General features: G+C 42.7%; 1 protein-coding gene across 4 annotated transcripts in view; it reads left to right on the forward strand.

Moving 5' to 3' along the window:
- Window positions 1-19,777, forward strand: part of reln (reelin) — an 88,557-nt gene that overhangs the window by 1,936 nt on the left and 66,844 nt on the right. For all 4 annotated transcript variants that reach the window (XM_019857219.1, XM_019857221.1, XM_019857220.1 and 1 more), the window contains exon 2: window positions 16,914-17,021. In XM_019857219.1, the coding sequence (XP_019712778.1) occupies window positions 16,914-17,021 (108 nt within the window). The remainder of the gene's footprint in view (window positions 1-16,913; window positions 17,022-19,777) is intronic.

Genomic DNA, 19,777 nt, shown 5'->3' on the forward strand with positions numbered 1-19,777 from the left:
AAGGGGAGATTTGAATGACGATGAGAGGATTGAGCAGATAAGACAGCAGCAGCGTGGCTTACACCGGGAAAAAAAACGACAGGCTTCCAAGATGCTCACTTTTCTTTTCCGGCCTGTGTTTTGCCCCATGATGGCGACTCATTGTTAAATTTCTGCAGTTTTTGCAAGGAAGGGTGGAAGGCCGAAAGGCAAACGAGCAAGTGACTGGATACGAAGTCAAGCAATAGGTTTGCCTCATCTTACTTGACAAGTCATATCTGTGCACGCCCGTGCTTCCAGACCTCCGAGTGGAAGGAATATTGTGGTCTGAGGGTTTCACCGGGGTCTTAAATTCACAGACATTGACTAACAACACAGTAACAATCCTTTCTGGTGACACAGTGTACATGTTAAGGCTCACTATTATGATTTCATGTTAATTTCTAGATAAACAGCTGCCATCTATTTGCCTTGGCTTGATCTGAATTCCTTTTGCGAGATCAGCGGCCCTCACGTTTGGATTACATGTCGTTTAATCTCCTAAAAGCAACGTGTGATCTAACCAGTGAGCGAGCTTCGTGAGGAAATGGTGGGAGGCAGGCATCAGAGATGCTGGCCATGTGCTTGGCGAAGGCTTGCACAACAGAATGTGGAAGAAATGCTTCCGCAGGGTGTTTACAGAGGAAGTTAGACGACCAAGATGACTTGGTGAACCTTTTAATGGCCGAGACAAGAGGTGAAAGTCGGACAAAACATCCCATCTTTCAGCAGCAAGCAGAAGTAAGATTCTGCGCGGCCCATTTGCTTTACTGTAATTGAGTTTCTGACCTGACCTCTCTGCCTCCTCCTGTGTTGCTTTGGAGCGATAAGACTAGGATGTGTGGGCCGTGCACTGTGCGTGTGTGTGTGCTGCAGATTACTGTATTAAGTTATCAGAATGCGATGGCCAAGAAAGGTTAGTGCTTGTGCTGCCACTGTTGCCAGGATTGTGGTGGGAAGAAATGCGGAGATAAATAGAGTTCTTGGAGACTAAAGAGAAGAAGAAATGTAAAGATGATGCACGCTTCAGGTCTGCGCAAGACAAAAAGCAAGTGTCACTCACACATATAATCGCGGTGCCTATGTTTGCCTTTATCTCCCGGAGGGCAGCGCGGTAAGGTCACGCTGGGATCTGACCTGTCCTCCAAAATAGACAACAGGTCGTTTGCTACACTCTGAAAGCAGATTTGCTGGTTGCATTGTCCTGTGGATTACACGAAAATCAATTTCCAGTCGAATTTTTGGATTTTGTGCAGATCTGGATGAAAGATCTCTGACTGCAAAGATGTTGCCCATACAACATCATGTTTGCAGAAAGCAACCAAAAGCTCAACTTTAGTTGAGACTAATTATTAGATTACATTGCCAGACTGAATTTTTTAATTATTTTTTGTGGCCCATCACCGTAATCAGTCATGAAAGCACAATGGAAACAATTAGTTGAGAAGTGGCAGAGAGATGTCCTGCGAGTCACTAGTGAATATGCTTGAGCAAGAATGGGGCCAGTAACTTTTTTGTTTTGGGGCACTTTGTTGAATTTGTTTAACATGACGTGTTCCGTCATTTTAAAAGCTGCAGTTGTGTCAGCTTTTTCAAAACCGGGATATGTCAGCACAGTACACCAATAGAATGTCACTTTTGTCTTTTGTGGCATCTAAAGAGCTGACTTTCATAAAGTGGTTTAGGTCTTTTTTTTTTCTAAATGTCACTTGGCATATGGTTTTGGTGTATTTTGTATTCATGATTCGTCATGCGTAATAATGACATACCATGTTTGTTTCTACACATGATTTGACTTTTTGTCACCCACGGAAACACATTGGATTTCTTTTTCAATTTCAGGTGTCCGTCTCTCGCCACAGAAATTTCATTTTGTCCACGAGACACAGGTTTCAGTTTTTCCCCCCCTGGTTGCTCAAATATTGTGGGTTTGTAACAGAATCCAAGAACTCAATATGAGCCAAAAATGCTATCCCTTTTTCCAATTTTGGAGAAGATTGTTTTTCCTCCTAGAATGAAAAGACAGACAAGAGTTTCAATTGGGCTGAACCTGATTTTGTTCAACAACTTCTAAGATATATGCCTTATCGTAAGCAATATGAGAATCTCGGGTTTAGGCGTGTCCAATTCAGCATCTCGTAAGATATTCCGTTTCTGACAAGAACAACTGGGCAGCTGCACACTTCACAAATGCTGGGAAGAGCAATAAACTCTATTGTTTGTGTTCAAATCATGAACAGACCGGGCGACCACAGAATAAATCTGTGCTTACCCTGGCGACGCCTTCAAAATACAACAAAAATACAATTTCTGGTGTGTGAGAACATGTCTGGCATGGGCTTTCTCCTTATTTGTGCTAAATGTCGAGAAGCACTACAAAACTCCGGTCCAGATTCTCAGTTTCAAATGAGATAATTTTTGGCCAGTGTTTTTTGCAGTAGTCGGACTCCTCCGGAACTCCATTGCCAAGTTATTAGACTACATTACAGAATTATGTGTTTGTTTTTTTTTTAAACAATTTATTCACCTGTAACTAATGAAAAGCATTTTCTTTAGTTGGATATACAATATTTTTTCAAAATGCCTCTCCAGGCAACCACCTTCATTCTAAGTCTGTAGATGAACATGGCAACCATGTTGAAGTAAAGGTCAACAGTACAAGGCCTTGTTTAGGCTTTGGAAAAGCAGATGTTATCCGAGCAGCACTTGGCCCTATCAGTAAAGCAACACAGCGATGTCATGGAAGCGCGTACTCCCATCTTTAAGTTGTCAGTTGCGACATGCCAAAATGACATTACTGTCATCTGTTGTGACTTTAGTTTCCTGTCAGATGTCATGGTCACCCAACACAGTGCTTAGCAACATTGAGAGCTGTTATGGGTCTGTTTTCAGCCCTTTTTTTCTTTTTTTTTGCCACCGCTGCGTTGTTTGCATTTGCAATTTTTTTTTTTGTTGCCCATCCCTTTTTCTTCCTTCCAGGTTCTCACCTCTCTGTAGCACATGCTTACTTAAAAGAACCGTTGCAGGAATTGGTCTGTGAACCAAAGGCCTGGCCTAGTTTGCATGCAGTCATCCAATTTCGGGGAACAGGAGAGGCAGAAAGGGAGGCGAGAGAGAGGCAAGTGGAGAGGGGACAAGGGGCTAATGGTTTAATGGGGCTCTCCTGTGAGCAAAGGAAAAACCAACATGCAGCACATAGTTGCACTTTAAAGTGTAGCAAACCCTTTGAATTCATTAACTTCCCAGCTCCTCAGTCACTCAGACTCCCGCCGCTTTGTCTGAATGGGTCACTTCACTGAGTCGAGGGAAGTGTGTCAAGTGCAGTACTATTTGTATGGGCGTCGTGCGTGTGTTTGGGTGTTCCGTTGATGTGGACGATGAATGATGAAGCATTTAAGGAGCACTGCTTTCGCCGAGATATCTCCGATGTTGGTTTCGTTTGTGTCGAAGGAGCAGATGGGCAAGAAATGAGAATGGATATGCATTTGGAATTTCCCCCATTGTCACACACGCACGCTCGGCCGTGCACGCAACTCTCAGCTCGTAGTGGGTGATCCATCATTACAAAGAGACACGTCAGATGTTGCGCTTGCGAAACAGATATGTCCTGATTATCAGGCTTTTAGAATTTGTTCTATCAATGGAGCAGGAAAATGACTCGGCTTTTATTTTCCCCCTGCCTGAGTACCTAACTGGCAGTTCATTGATATTTATGTAAAGTTGCATTCAGTAGGTTGTATTCTGAAAAAGTGGGAAAGAATCTTCTCCAATCGCTTCATCTTTTTAGTCTGTGTACTGCAGCTTGCGTGGTGCAGGTTTGCTTGAAAAGTAAGAAGCCTTTGAGTGCATCTCAGTGATGAGGTGTGTTCCTCCTCCAGTCTTATTTAGGCAAGCGGCACTGAGCTCTTACATTTTTTATTGTCCGTTTCCTCAATGGATTCCATTTTTTTTTTCTTTCTTTCAGCCAAAGCATGCAAGCTTTTAACAAGCAAATGCAAATCGTGTTTTCAGTAACTTCCATAAGTGGGCAGATGAGTGGGTGTAAGTACTCTCAGGATGTTGAAGAGCGTGTGTGTCTGTTGACTTCCAAACTGGGCTGCGCTGATAGGCGCAAGGCTGCCACCACGGCTCAAGCATGCACTTGCTTCCTCTGTGTCTCTTTGTGGTCCGTGAAGGATTTTTTAGGCAGCTTAGACATCCACAAAAATTTTAGAAAACAACCCATCCAAAACGTTATTTTCCACACTTTGCAGCACATTATGGTGACTGAAAAGCAGTGCCGTTTTTTATTAAAAGTCATTCACTTCTTCACATCTTCAAATCTCCAAAATCAATATTTTTCAGGCAATAAAAACAAAAAAAAGATGCTATCATGCTTAACTTATTCCCCCCCCCCCAAGACATATTTATGTCTTTTCACACTCCGCACGTTCAACCCCAGACACTTATTTTTTTTTCAATTTTTCCAAGACTTAGGGTAAAAAAAAAGGGGGGGGGTCTAGATTTGGCTGGTACTGAATGAGCTAAGGTACCAAACGCTGCATCTTTCAAGTTGGTATTATCCCATATATTGCTATAACATATCATGAGCACGAATAGCAACACAACACCAGCCCAAACTCATGTTCAATCACAAATTTACGGAAAGTTGCTAAAAAAAAAAAAAAAAAAAAGACTGTCGTTAAATCTTTTCAAATCATCTTCCAGGACACTTGAAAAAAAGTCTTAGAGAGCCATGAGTAATGCAACAAATAAAATGATGACTTGGCGAAGCAGTTTTATAGGACTGGATCTATAAACATTTAATTTCATGCCGAACAATTTCATTCTGCACCAAAGTTTTACGGCCACCCATTTTTTTAAAATAACAAAACAAGCTTATTCAAATGTAACTAACATAAATGTTTCCTCGTTATTGAATAAAAGACATCCAAACTTAAAATCTTGAGGCGACATAATGCCGCGCAGCCCCCGCAGAGTGAGGACAATTCAGTGTTCAAGACAGTTAATAGATTTTGTTCTCAAGCTTCTTTCAAAACTTGAAATCATTAAAAACGTGTAAAAAATAATCAACAAGAGCATTCAGATGCCGTTTGTCATGAAACCAGAGACTGTAAGAAAGCTCACTTCTGTTGATGCGTAGACCATTTATTTTTTTATTTTTATTTTTTATGTTTCCCATCATTTGTTATTTGTCAGCAAAACGGGCATCTATCTGTGAAATAATGACGGACCTTCCGTCAGCTCTGAAAATCACGCTTATTCCTTTTCCTTATTCCTCCACTGTTGTTTTGTCACAACACACACACACCACAGTGTGTCTATGCAAACTCATGCTAATGATTACATCTTAACAATGGCTCTGTGCTCACTTTTCTCATGTCCTTTGGGTGCACTTGAATTGTAATGGATCCTTTTTAAACCATCTCCTCCCTCTTGGTCACGCCAAATGCTTGTGTTTTTTTTTTTTTTTTTTTTTGCGTGGTAGTTTCCCAGCCGCTGTTGATTTCTGTGTCAACCTTACCCATGGCCTCGTCCTCTCAGAGAATGGAGCTCCTGTTGGTGGATTGTATTCCTCCCTTTGCCACTTCTTCTCCCACTCCGGAATCTGGAACCTCCCCCTGGTGCCTTCATTGACAGCTCAGTAATCCCCGCTTGGGGGGGCAACGTGTCGTCTGTGCTGATAGCATTCAACGGGTCTTGTAGCGCCTCAGGAGACCAACTGCAGAGTAGGCAAAGTGGTGCAACTAGCAGGGTGCTGGTGACTCGGCGCGTGGCGCTGGCGGATTAGCCTTAGCCCCACACCCCCCTTTTTTCCACCACCGGCCCCCTTCAAAAAGCCTGGCCCACTCAGGCTCGACTTGGCAGGCTGGCAGAGGCAGATTACACAGCCCCTCGCATGCACAGCTCACACACATCCTCCTGTCCAAAGTGACAGCATGGGTGAGGGGGTTGGTGTTTACAGGGGTTTGAAAATATCTAATTCTCCTAATACTCTCTTGTGAAATACCCCCATCCCCTCATAAATGACATATAACTCCAGACCCCACAGATTTGGGTCATAGTTAGCTTAGTACAGCTTGGTACTTTTCCTGACCAATCTTAAAGGGAATAAAATAACATTTCCATACAATACCACAGGGCGGCCCGGTAGTCCAGTGGTTAGCACGTCGACTTCACAGTGCAGGGGTACCGGGTTCGAATCCAGCTCCGGCCTCCCTGTGTGGAGTTTGCATGTTCTCCCCGGGCCTGCGTGGGTTTTCTCCGGGTACTCCGGTTTCCTCCCACATTCCAAAAACATGCATGGTAGGCTGATTGGACGCTCTAAATTGTCCCTAGGTGTGAATGTGAGCGTGGATGGTTGTTCGTCTCTGTGTGCCCTGCGATTGGCTGGCAACCGATTCAGGGTCTCCCCCGCCTACTGCCCGATGACGGCTGGGGTAGGGTCCCGCCCCCCCCCCGACCCTAGTGAGGATCAAGCGGTTCGGAAAATGAATGAATGATTGAATACAATACCACCTTGTAGCATCATTCATTCTATAGGCCAACCAATTTAATACCCGCACACCGATTAAAGAATGAAGCTAGTCATATGCTATTTATTAAATGGTCAACTGAGAATTGGAAATGGCAAAAAAGGGGTTAACATGTCCGCCTTCAGTTGAGGTTTGTGGTTCAAATGGCTCTGGCATTCATGTGTGGATTATACTTGTCCTCTCCGTTCATTGCGCCAGGTGCTTCCTCACACACTCACAAAACATGAATGTTTGGTTCAATGAATACTTTGAATTGTCTCGACTGTAAGGCTGAATGTGAGTGTCAATGGTTGTTTGTCTCCTTGTGCCCTTCGATTAACTGGCAACTAGTTCTGAATGTACTTTGACCCAAAGTCTGCTGGGGCAGGCTCCAGCTCAACCATGATCCTAATGAAGAGGCACCCATTATACAGTAAATTATGACGCAGGCATGATTGTTTTCAGATTGGTGGTTCTCAGAAAGTATGGCCCAGGATGTGTGATTCCTAACGTGTGCCGTGAGAGCTCTAACGGAGTGCCGCGGGAACTTAACAAACTACTGCCCGATGACGGCTGGGATAGGCTCCAGCACCCCCCGCGACCCTAGTGAGGATCAAGCGGTTCGGAAAATGAATGAATGATTGAATACAATACCACCTTGTAGCATCATTCATTCTATAGGCCAACCAATTTAATACCCGCACACCGATTAAAGAATGAAGCTAGTCATATGCTATTTATTAAATGGTCAACTGAGAATTGGAAATGGCAAAAAAGGGGTTAACATGTCCGCCTTCAGTTGAGGTTTGTGGTTCAAATGGCTCTGGCATTCATGTGTGGATTATACTTGTCCTCTCCGTTCATTGCGCCAGGTGCTTCCTCACACACTCACAAAACATGAATGTTTGGTTCAATGAATACTTTGAATTGTCTCGACTGTAAGGCTGAATGTGAGTGTCAATGGTTGTTTGTCTCCTTGTGCCCTTCGATTAACTGGCAACTAGTTCTGAATGTACTTTGGCCCAAAGTCTGCTGGGGCAGGCTCCAGCTCAACCATGATCCTAATGAAGAGGCACCCATTATACAGTAAATTATGACGCAGGCATGATTGTTTTCAGATTGGTGGTTCTCAGAAAGTATGGCCCAGGATGTGTGATTCCTAACGTGTGCCGTGAGAGCTCTAACGGAGTGCCGCGGGAACTTAACAAATTTCACTGAGAAAATTATTGATGAATAACAAATAATGTATCCTAATCTATCAATCTATGCCAGCAACTTATAGTGACAGAAAGAACAAATAAATGATCTATGAGATGGCAAAAAGTATGAAGCTGACATATGTATTCTCTTTTTGTGGCAATTTTGTTTGGTGGCGTGCCGTAAAAAAATCTGCCTTGGCTCAATAAAGGTTGGGAATCACTACGGTAGACGATCTAAGGTCTCAGCTAGAATTTAGAAAAAGGCCTTTGAATTTACATAGCTTGACGATGGTAATTAACACGACACTTTCCTAATTAGTCCAATTCAATTAGATATAAAGACAAATACTTTTAAATGGTTCCACCATCAGAGAAAAGTACACTTTGGTGTCTTTAATTACTCCAATTAGTTCTTGTAATTCGAAGTCAATCCCTCTCTTTCAGTTTATGCACCCCACCTCCCTTCGCATGCTCATTTCGATCTCCTAAATTTCACTCCATCCTTTCATACCTCAGAGTCATCCAGGCAAATTTACTAATGTCAATAGTTCACTCAGCTAGCCATGATTTGTAACCTCAACACCAAGAAGGAGGGAGCAGAGCGAGGGGGGAAAAAAAAGACATGCAAAATGTCACTTCTTCCTTTCCAGCCAGCAGGATGTCTTCCACTTCCATTAAGAGCCAATCTCCTGTCCAGCTTTTAGACTGAGAGAATAAAGTTGTCATCGTTTAATGTTGAATGACATCTGCGTGCTGTCTGAAAAGTCTGAAATTCTGACTAACCACTATATAAACCAGTCACATGATGACTGGCTGAGTTATTGTTAACGGATCTTTAGTTGACATCTGTTCTTTGAGCTGCTGAGCTAACTGATTCATTGATTGGACAGAACTACAAACTATGTGATTTATATATCCATCCATCCATTCAGATGAAAATGGTGACTTCAAGTGCGGGCATTGCTAAACAACTTCTCGTAAGCCCCTGTGACCCATGCAGGGTTGCAAATACAGGCAAATTCCGTAAAACCAAAGGCAGCAGGGATCCGTCTCAGAAAGGCTTGGAATGATATAATGGAGTGCAATGATAGTCATAAACAATGGGAAGATTCTGTACCTCGGGGTTATATTTGTGGTCAACGACAACCATGCATTGCTAGTTAACGTGTTCAACATTTCACTAATGGCATGGACTGTGGTCTTTTCCGACCTCATGATTGAATGTGTAATGTGATGTTGCAAAAGGGAATATCTTTCAAAACAATGGTGGTTGTGTCCTTGAAGAGTGACAGTAAATAAACAGCTCGAAATCATTCTTGCCATGTCCTCTAAACTGGAAACCTCAAGGATGGTGATCGGCGGTCAGTGATTTACCTCTCCTGGAATGTGGCTTGTAGTTCCAAAACTCAGTTCCCCAGTGAAGTAATGTTCAGTGAGTGTCTGCAGTGGCGCTGATCAAACCAGTGGTGGGAAGTCCAAATACTTTGTTACTTCACTTCAGTACTTATATTCGGATTTTTCTGATGATTCCTGACCTTGTTTCTCTACGTTTGACCACAGCTAGTCTGTAGTTTCTTCTTGTTACGTTGTCAAAACAGACTGGGAACCGCTATGGATGACGGCACCAGGTAAAGTCTGCCGTGGATGAGATCATGATTGTTGAGCTCTTGGGAAGGGAAAAAAAAGGACTAAGCATTAATGACGATAACACAACAGATTTGTGGAAGACATATTCTCCGTCAATGGCTTCACAAATGTTTTGTGTCTTGCGAGAGACTAAAAATCACATAGCTCTTGCATTTGAAAAAAATCTCATCTAATAAAATACAAAGAAAATTTAATTGTTAGGATGAGCCTCTCTCATCATTCACACTTTTTCTTAGACAGTTCACTTGAGCAAAGCTATCAGAAAGGAACACCTTCTTTTGATAGCAAAAAAAGCGAGCAAGCGCTTGGTTTAAAAACAAACAAAAAAAACTATTCATTGTGACAAGTTGGCAAAAAGCGAATTGTCTCATCTTAAGCAAAGCCATACAGTTTCCCATTAGGTATGCCAACTCCTCTCTGTCAGAGGTTGTGCGGTCACGGCTCGCTAAGTTGTGAGGTAGCGCTGCGGTAATGGGAGGTTGAGGACAGTCCAGCTGTGTGGGGGGGAAAAAAAGAAAAGGAGGTCAAGTCGCTTCGCATCACGAAGCGGGACCTTCGCCCCTCAGTGGGAGAGTGAGGCAATGAGTTTATGCGGTTGACATCTTGGACCAGATGACCTCCAACTTCTTCCCGATCAGGGCGGTTCATGGTGGTCATACAGGAAGGAGTAACACTTGGTGTAAGTCCATTTCTGATTTTTGTACTTCCACAACTGCTTCACACATTTTAGTTTTTCATTGATCTTGAAATAATGCTTTCAATTGGAAATGCGGCAGCAGCGATACCTCAAACAACTTGACCGAATTATCCAAAGTCAGGGGAAGGGTGAGATATAATACACGAAAACCCCCCACTAGATTTAGTCTGATATCTCTGATGCTTGAATGATGGGAGTTGCTTGAATCTTAATCCAAATCCAAGCACATTTGTTATCAATGAATGTGTACAGTTTGGTGCTGATCCAAATTCCAAAAAAGGATTATCCGACCAGAGGTTTGTGCTCAAGTGTTATTCCAGTTTGAATGTAATTTTTACGTGCGGTATTTCCTCATTTGTGCTGAAATGTGAATTTCCACAGAATTTGTACAGGGTTGTGGTTTCATGTTTTAAGCCAATTTGGTCCTTGACTCTGTTCGTGCATTCCTTCAGATTTTTTCTTGCCGTTGCTCATTTAAATTTCTGCAGTATGTGTGTGCCGTATGTATGTATACATATTGATTGTTTGTTTACTGCTTTATGTGTCCTTGTGGCTTTTTGCAGTGACTTCATTATTGCTTGTGTAACTGAAGGGTGCATGTCAATCTGGAAATCTGAGGCCGTGTCTTGGTCTGCAGAACACATGGTGTTGATCATGAGGACAGCTCGCTCTCCAGTCCTGGCAGTCACCAAGCGACAGAGGGAACAAATCATTGCGTTCCTGAACCCTAATCCAATATAACCATTTGCAACAACCGCTAATGCTGCATCTTTTGCTGAAAAATATGCAGATGTTGGGGGGGGGGGGTGTTATATGCAGGATATTACTGTCTCAAGTCTCTGATGTTTTGTTGCCGTTTGATTTTACAAGCCCTCTGCCCCTAATTCTCATGTCATCCCAGCCGGATTTAAAGCGGCCATATTTAGAATTTCTTTTTCTCAATTTTAAACATTATTGTTGCGTCTTAATAACATGTCTGTCACACGCTTTTGTCAAAATACCCCAAGGATAAAAAAATCGACAACACTGTTTTTCCAGATGTCTTTAAGCCTCCCAGAACTCACCCTGCGCTAAAACTTCGTGAAAACTTAAAAATGAGTGCCCATAAAGAGTGCCCATCTGATTTGAAGCTAATGCTAATCTGTGATAATAAAATTCATTTAAGCGCTGCTCGTTTTTTTGGTTATGGCATCGCTTCAGGCAGCGTAGCCCAGCCCTTGATCAAAAGTGGCCAGATGCTCTGGCACCGGTGAAGAAACTCACAGTATTCTGTAAATTAGCCGCACAGTTATGTCACAATCTGACAAAATTCAGAATGCCCCTTTCACAGAAACATTTTTAGAAATAGTCTCCTCACAAACAATTTACATGGTTAAAAAAAATGACACTCTTCACGAGTGGGAAGGCACTCTGACTCGACTATTTGATCACAGACAATTAACAAGAATATTATCCAGAATAAGTCCGTTTTAAGCAGAAATGATGGGAACTGTTTAGGTCTTACAAGTGTCTCCCAAGTCTTTGGAGCAGAAATGATGTTAAACACTTTTGCCGAGTCATTTTACAGATTCTTATCTGAAGAGACTTATATGAATGCGGACAGACGCATGCATTTGCATTGTACCACAATGAAGTGTGATTGTGACACATCTTATGTGTGAAGAACAGGATGCTTGTGACTGAACCGCAGGTCTCTTTGTCTTCACGGCTGTCGGAGGGATGAAGTGAAGCCAAACTAAGGGAGACGGAAACCTCGTTAGCCATAAAGTTAGCATGCTACGACTCTACATTGAAATTTCTGGCAGCCTTTGTAAAAGCTCCTGTAAACTGCACCCCTGGGAGACACTGTTTGGGGCCTTTCGCATAAGGTGTTTGGATGTGTCGTCATTAAGCAGACCTGTAGAAACTCAGTGTCCAATAGGTTGCCTTTGATCGAATGTCTCACAGCAGATGGCTGTGCCAGCAGGCCACAATGGTGCCAGAAGGTTACGCAATGGCATGATGCTTCTAAGACCTGACTGCATCACTGCATGACGCATTCATGTGCGGGGACACATTTCGCACACAGTTCGTTGACAATGCGTCAGATACAGTACATCCATGCTTAATCAAAAAATAATTTTGTGGAAGTTCCTGAAAAAAAACAGTTGGGATCCTTTGGTCCTTGATGGTGCCGTGTACAGGTGACTGACAGTTGGAAGCATTTCAGGAAGCTCACAGTGAAGTGGCACCCTGACCCTGCTGCCATAGCCACACAAACAGATGGATTTGTAGATTCCCCACGGGCCTGGTCTCCATTTCCGGGTGCTCTCTGGGCACGTGTGTGTCTGCCTGTGGGATATGGGTCAGATGGTCAGCTATCTTTATCGAAAGCATTGCCAAGAAAAGCGCCATTCATTTGGAAACGAAAAGGGTGTTCTCTTGGCTTCTCTTTTTGTGTTTTTTCCGTCTGAGAATATTTGGGTTACTGTGTGGCTTGCTCGTACATTGCGCTCGCAGAACCTTTAGCGCGGCGTCTGCGGTGAAGCTCATGAAAGTGGGTGTGTTTGTACACAACAGCATTCAAAAAAAGGAACCATTCAGGCCCCGCCAAGCCCGCCAGGAGGACTTCAATGGAAGCAAGCAAGGTGGAGACGTAAATCAGTTCTTCTTACTCTCCAGCGCCGCTCTAATCCTCCGCCATGCTTATTCCTAAGAATGAGCTGATGCCAACAAGCTTTGCCAACCACAGTAGCGAGCAAGCTTTTCAATGCCATCAGGAGACGTTATTGTTGTTTTAACTTGCCAGTGGGCACTGTTAAACAGGAGCCTAAAAATGATAACTTACCCAGCATACAATGATCCATTCACATTAGTAAAACCTTCTTTGAATATATATATATATATACACACACACACACACACACACACACACACACACACACACACACACACACACACACACACACACACACACACACACACATTTTTTGTGTGTATTTGTATGCTCAGGTGCATTTGTTAGTGAATTCAAAAGCACAGCTCTTAGGGATGAGCTGGAATGTATAATATTTTATGCAATTCTCTCTCAAAAGCATCTTTTCACAAACCTTTTACTGTAGCAATTCGCTTCCAAGTAAGGTCACATATGCACTGAACACAAAAATTAAACATGGGATGAACTTAAATGAAAAAAAAAAAAAATTAAGTAATCCGTCAGATCCAATATTTTAGCTTGGACTCATGTTAATAATTTACTCGGTGCAACCTGAAATTTTTACTTAAAGTAATTTTTTTTAAGGTGGAACAAAGCGTAAAGGGTACTGAATTTGTGGATATTTGTTCTCTTCCGGAGTGTTAATGTGCTGGCTGGTATTTTATGCCGTAATATTACTCCTGGTGGTGTTGAAAAAATTTTCAAGGCCCATCGATACTTGAGCAGTGGTGTGGTTGTGTGGCACTGTAATGAGGCATACTTTATCTCATCTTCAATATTACATGCTGGCTTTGGGCCGTTGGCTCTGCTCTGTGCTGCATTCAAATATAAACTAATGCTTGACCAGGCTGACCAAGATTTATCCATCTCCTGCAGATAATTTATGATTTATAATTTTACTGATACATTAAATGATACCTACATATTTAAAACAGTTCCCAGGTTAGGTCCTCAGTAGACAATGACACTTGGTTACTCTTGATACTATTCAGAATTTACTCAACATTCATAGTAGGCATCGGCTGTTTGTGCCATGTTTAAATGATGAATGGGCAGATATTCACTCCACATTTTTGGTTGCTTCGACTGAGCCCAGCTACTATTTGGTGAAATCCCCTGCTGCTCCAACATGCGCACACGCACGTATGCACACACACAACTTGCCTCTGTGTTGAATGAGATTGTTGGCTCCCACTCCTCCATTATGGCTCCTCGTTCCCTTCGGCCAAGTGAGCAGTAGTCAAAAATAAAAGTATGGATGAGAATGATAAAAGCAAGCATCAAAGGCCGCGAGCGTGTGCGTGAAGATTTGTGTGTGTGTCTGTGTGTGTGATCAGATTGGCTCATTTGATCGGCTGCAAATGTGAGAGGGGTGTTGATGAGGGTGTGTAAATAATTTAGTTCTTTCATTTGTATTGATCAGGTAGCGCTACCCTGCGCAGGCATCACCATTTTTTCAAAGCTTTTTCCCCCCCACTCTCATTTTTTTTCCTCAATAGTAACCTTCTGCTCACAGCTGCCCTTATGCCTCCACATTAAACAGAGCAGGTACTCTGCTACGTGGGATAGGAAAGTGCAGAAGGTATTTTTTTTTTTTTTATTATTGTTGCCATGATTTCTCAAATGAGAAATGGCTGATGAAGGGCGGGTGAAAAGAGAGGTGGAAAAATCCTTTGCATGTGTGCAAGTAACACTCTGTGCATGTAAAGACTAATGGAGTGTGTGTAACCTTGCAGGTCAATGAAAATGTAGAGATAAGCGTATTGTGTATATAGAGCCTGGTGAAACCAGGGCTGACACCGTGCATTACATCTATTCTACCACTCCATTAAATACAATATAACATGGCCTTGGATCAATGTGTGTAATGCCAATATGTCTCAGTGCACCGTGGATTGCATCTGTTGAATAGATAATGTGTTGTGGGAAGCAAAAATAGTGCAAAAAAAAAAAATCAAACAAACAAACATGTATTCACAGCACAATGAAATTGCTTCCATGAATGAGAAGGCTGTTTTCCCACATTGAATGGATGTTGACTAATAAGATGATGCTGTTGCCAAGCAAAATAGACCGCGCTTGTCTTTGTGCTACTCATTTCGATAACCAGTCGGACTTCATTCAGACCAGACTGAGAGAGAGATTTGAGAAAGACCTCATCAAGTAATGGAGCAAAATCTGAAGTTGTGACTGAAAAGTTCTTAATTGATGACACAAAAGGTATATTACAAATACCAGCTACAAATAATACTAGTCTTCTCTGCCGCGCCATCATATACTCCTGGAAGGATTCATCAGAGATCATTGCCGCTCTGCATAGCGGCCATCTTGATGTCCTTCAGGTGTTAAAAATTGATCCTCTTGAGATTGTGAAAGAGGACAAGAAATCACACTGAGCCAGGTCAGGTGGGAGGTTGCTCAAATGCATTGCTTTCTTGACCAAAAACTGTAAGATGCTCAGGGTGCAGTGAGCAGGCGCGTTGATGAAGCAGCTCCAACTTCTGCCATAGCTCGCTTCTTGTCGCGCACTGAACGAAGCAAATACCTGTTGATTTTCTGCCCCGCATTAAAGAGGACAACTTGTAGTTTGGATTTGAAATATAGTTTTGGTGACACCGGACCTGGAATTTGTCTGAAACTACTTTGTATATTAATATACTCTCATGTGTGACTGTGAATTGTGTGGAATATCAGCATAGGTAAGCGAAGCTCAAAATAAGTGGTTTCGTATGTCTAAACATGTTGCAGCATCACCCCTGAGTCAATAGTCATCATCTACTTCATATTTTCTGGTATTTTAGAAAAACAAGTATGTCATTTTGAAAAATAATAGCCTTGAAGTAGAATGTAGTTGTTTTTTCTTCCTGCCAAATACAGGACATATGAGCTCTAGCATCAATAATATATGAGGACAGAAGAAGAAAAGAATGAGCTGTGAGCTAAATTATTGAGGCTTTCATATAAAGGAGCGATGAGCTGAAGTCTACTCTTAAAAAAAAGGCCAGAGCACATTAAATGTTCACAAAAACACAGGACACACATTCAGACCCGCACGCGCATATACAAACATTAGGCGCCTTGTGTGTGTAAGTCTTAATGGAGTCGGCCAGACGCACAGACAGGCGGGCAGGGTGGGAGACTGGGCCACACAGTCTGCTCTGCCTGGGAGCACACATCCAAACTCAGCAAGCCTCAGAAGAAGCGCCCTGAGAGCAAACGGACATGTTGCCATTCAAAAACTGAAAACATGTCGACACCGCGGGCGTCGCTGCATTTTCTTATTCCCCGAAATGCAGAGGGGGATTCCAGGGTCCGTCACTGTTTGTTTTTTTTGTAAAATGTATTTTTTAGGAGTGGGTTCTTCTTGAGGCCAGACTTCTCCCCCGTGTTCGGCTCCGTCTGGCTGGAAGCCGTCCAGCGGCGGAGCTGCCGGCTCTGTGGTCCCATCACTCAGGGTCTTTGTTTACAGGGTGGATCAATAGTTAACTTGCTGCGGCTTACACGAAGCTGTAGATCTCCACCGCCGAATAACAGACCTCTGGCAAATTTCTGCCCCGACGCCGTTTGTGGTGACCCGAAATGACTGCAAGCCTAACTTGACGATCAGGGTCACCGCCAATTAGCTTATCGATGTTGTTGCTCCTAGGTAGTGACCAAAGCGTTTTTGTTTGTCTTGTTTCAAGAAACCTGAGTTATTAATAGGAGGATTTTTTTTTGTCTATATTAAACCATGTTTCCACTAAACAGTAATTAGTTTTTTTGGAGCCTAACCCTAATCTGAATTTGTTTTTGCGGAGGTATGTGAAGTTGGGATGAGCTGTGTTGGCTATGTAAAGTTTGCTATTGCGTAACCAACTCATTAAATCATCAAAGAGGAGGCCCTTGAGAAAGGACAATAGAGTACCTCCATTTTTTTATTGAAGGACATTTTGGGTTCTTAAAGTTCCAATGATGACCTATAATTAGAACTGTGTCACACTTCACTTGTTAAGTACCAAATCACTTCATGTCGCTCCCAAATAGCAGTCCTTGAAAACTTGGAGCATTGATAATCAAAGGATAGGACAACAACAACAAAAAATATCAATGAAAAATTGGAATTTAGAATAAACCAAAATAACGCAATGCTCTTTTCTCCCCAGTGACGATCTCTACCAGTGTGTCATTCGACGGTCTGTTGGTGACGGGCCTCTACACCTCCACACCCGTCCAGTCTGCTCCCATCCCGGCGCCGGCAGCTTTTGGCTTCGGTAAGTCTGAGATTAAACCCGCAGTGTGACATCCTCACTTGTGATCTGAGGGCCAACGTAAGCGCTTCATTGCATGCTCAACTTAGCAGACTCTCACCGATGACTGAAATGATGAAGTTTCACAGGGCGCACGACCCAGCTCACTGATCCACATCCGTTCCCAGAATGAGGAGAAGACCACTTCCTCGCCTCATGTTGTGACAGGCTATGATATAAGAGTGGGAAAACCAAAGGAGTTTTGTGTCATCTCTGGGAGGAAGAAAGCAGAATAAGAAGACTAGACTTGAGAAGTGAAGCACAGTGTACTCGTGGTTAGCATATCTGTTTCACGGTTCGAAGGTTGCAGGTTTGAATCTCCATGTGTCCTGCGTCTTGAGGATGTGATGCATGGAAAAAAATAACTACCACACAAGCAAAAAAGAAATGTGTCTGAAAAAGGGGAACAGGTCAAATAATGAAAAAAAAAGAAAATAGATTAGCCTGAAATTGGACCTTTTAAGAGATAGTAGCACTACGTTGGTGAGGGTTATTTGGTTTTCTTTCTTTCTGTACAGTAATTGAAAACAGTTCATGGTCCAAAAAAATTAAAGACTGCTGCGGTAACACATATGGTTCATTGTTATAACATATTGTTCCAATAATACGTTCCATATTTGGACGATAACTCATTTTGATTACCAGACCAGTCTACTACAACATGCAGACAAAATATTTGTCATGATGGCTGAGAGCAGTCAGCATTCTCATTTGATGGTGTTGAGGTCACGAACCTGAAGTTCTTCCACACTAAGCTCATTCTAACAGGCCTTCTTATCGACCTTGCCCATTCATGCTCGGACAGACAAAAAAACCTTCCCCAAACAGTCCAGCCAAAAATCAGCGACAAAGAATAAGGCTTTGGTGAGATATGCAGAATTAAAATAAATCAGAACGTTCCCTTGATTGATTGATCAATTATTTTTTTTCTGACTGAACGGATACTCTGACTTTCATACACCTGGCCCGGTCCAACTGTATTTTTGTCAATTCCCCACCAACAATGATGGAAGACTGAAAAGCGCAGAGTGTAGTCTGCCCTGATCGCTAAATCAGCTTGGAAAAGTGTGTGGGATTTTCGATCACGTGTTCACTTCATATACGACAATGTTTTCTACATTTAGTCTTGGGGATAAATGTACTTTAAATGTATGTACGTAGCCAAGATGTAGCTGAGTTGAAGCCCACCTTGACCTATTTCTAGACAAAGAGAATGTTCAAAGTCTGTCAAGTGTGAATAGATGCAGCCCTTGCCCGCACTGGAGATTTCTTGAGGCCATTTGACCAACAATAAAGAAGTCCTTGGAGAAGAAGCCGACTGGCCCAGAATAGCTGCTCGGTGGGCTCCTCTCACCCAGAGGCTTATTTTAACTCTGGCAAGTGCAATGCCAATTTTTTTGGAGCTGCACTGTAACACCTTTACTTCACTCAAAAAAAAAAAAACACATTTTCCTTCACAGAATGGCTGGCAATAGCCTATAAAGCTGCATTTCCAAAATCCTGTTACAATTATTTTTTTTACTCGATTTCATTACATGGGCTGGGGGGCGGAGGGCTTTCAGCTGTGTGCAATTTGAGTATGTGTCACATCTGGACGGAAAAAACAAACAAACAAGTTTCCTCATAGACAATGCTTCATCAGTTTGCTTGAAGAAAGTTGCTGATGTTTAAGAGAGCCGGAGACACTTTGAAGCTCAAGATGTGTACCAGCACTATCATGATTTGCATTGTCATTGTGACAAAGATGTGAGGGGCCCGAGAGGGTCGTCCAAGTCAACAAGGGAGTTTTATAATGCTGATGTTAGTGTCTAGCGTCTCGGAAGGGGTGTGGCTCTAATCCCTCTTAACTGAGGCATGTGATGAACACAGCTACACACATACAGAGACGTGCACACAGAATTCAATCAAGAAATGCACATGCACACACACTCCAGCTGTGAACATCTGTTTGAGAGGCGAATGGCAGGCGAGCATGTGGCTGACAGATGTATCGGTGCAGGAAGCAGCATGAAGCTTTGGACACGGCGACTGAAACATCTTTGCACCAGCATCATTTATCCTTGTCCTATTTTATGGTCTGACTGTTATTTGTAAATGTATTACATCCTTTTATAACAATGTTAGACACACCTTTAACATTCAATGACACCTCAAGTAGAAAATACGTTGCCCTAGTGGTTCGCACGCATGACTCATAGTCGAGAGGCTGGTTTCGTACATTCCAAAAAACATGCATGTGAGGTTCAGTGACTACTTGAAATTGTCCGTAGGTGTTAATGTGAGTGTGAATGGTTGTTTTCCATTCATCTTATATGATGATGACCAGTCCAGAGTGCACCCTTCCTCTCGCCCAATCACAGCTGGCGATAGGCTCCAGCACGCCCGCGACCCAAGTGCACACTCCAACCGCAAATGGTGAATGAATATTCAGTGCGAGGGCCGACTTGGGACAATTTCATTGTGACGTGTTTGTTTGGTAATTGCATTGCTCAGATGTGACAAGACTAAAGTAAATCTATTGACAGCTTGAAGCTCGCCAGTCAAAATGCATCAATAAACTGCATTACATTAAAAGCGGCAGGGTTCAAAGTGTGGGGGGGGAAAAAGTAGCGGCCTATCGTCCGGAAAATATGGCAGTCAAATTCCTTTCCTTCATTTGTGGCTGATACCTAACGTAGCTGAAAATTGGAACAAAAATATCGGAAACACATTTCAGTATA

Source organism: Hippocampus comes, unplaced genomic scaffold, assembly GCF_001891065.2.
Source record: "Hippocampus comes isolate QL1 unplaced genomic scaffold, H_comes_QL1_v1.1 scaffold186, whole genome shotgun sequence".
NCBI lineage: Eukaryota > Metazoa > Chordata > Actinopteri > Syngnathiformes > Syngnathidae > Hippocampus > Hippocampus comes.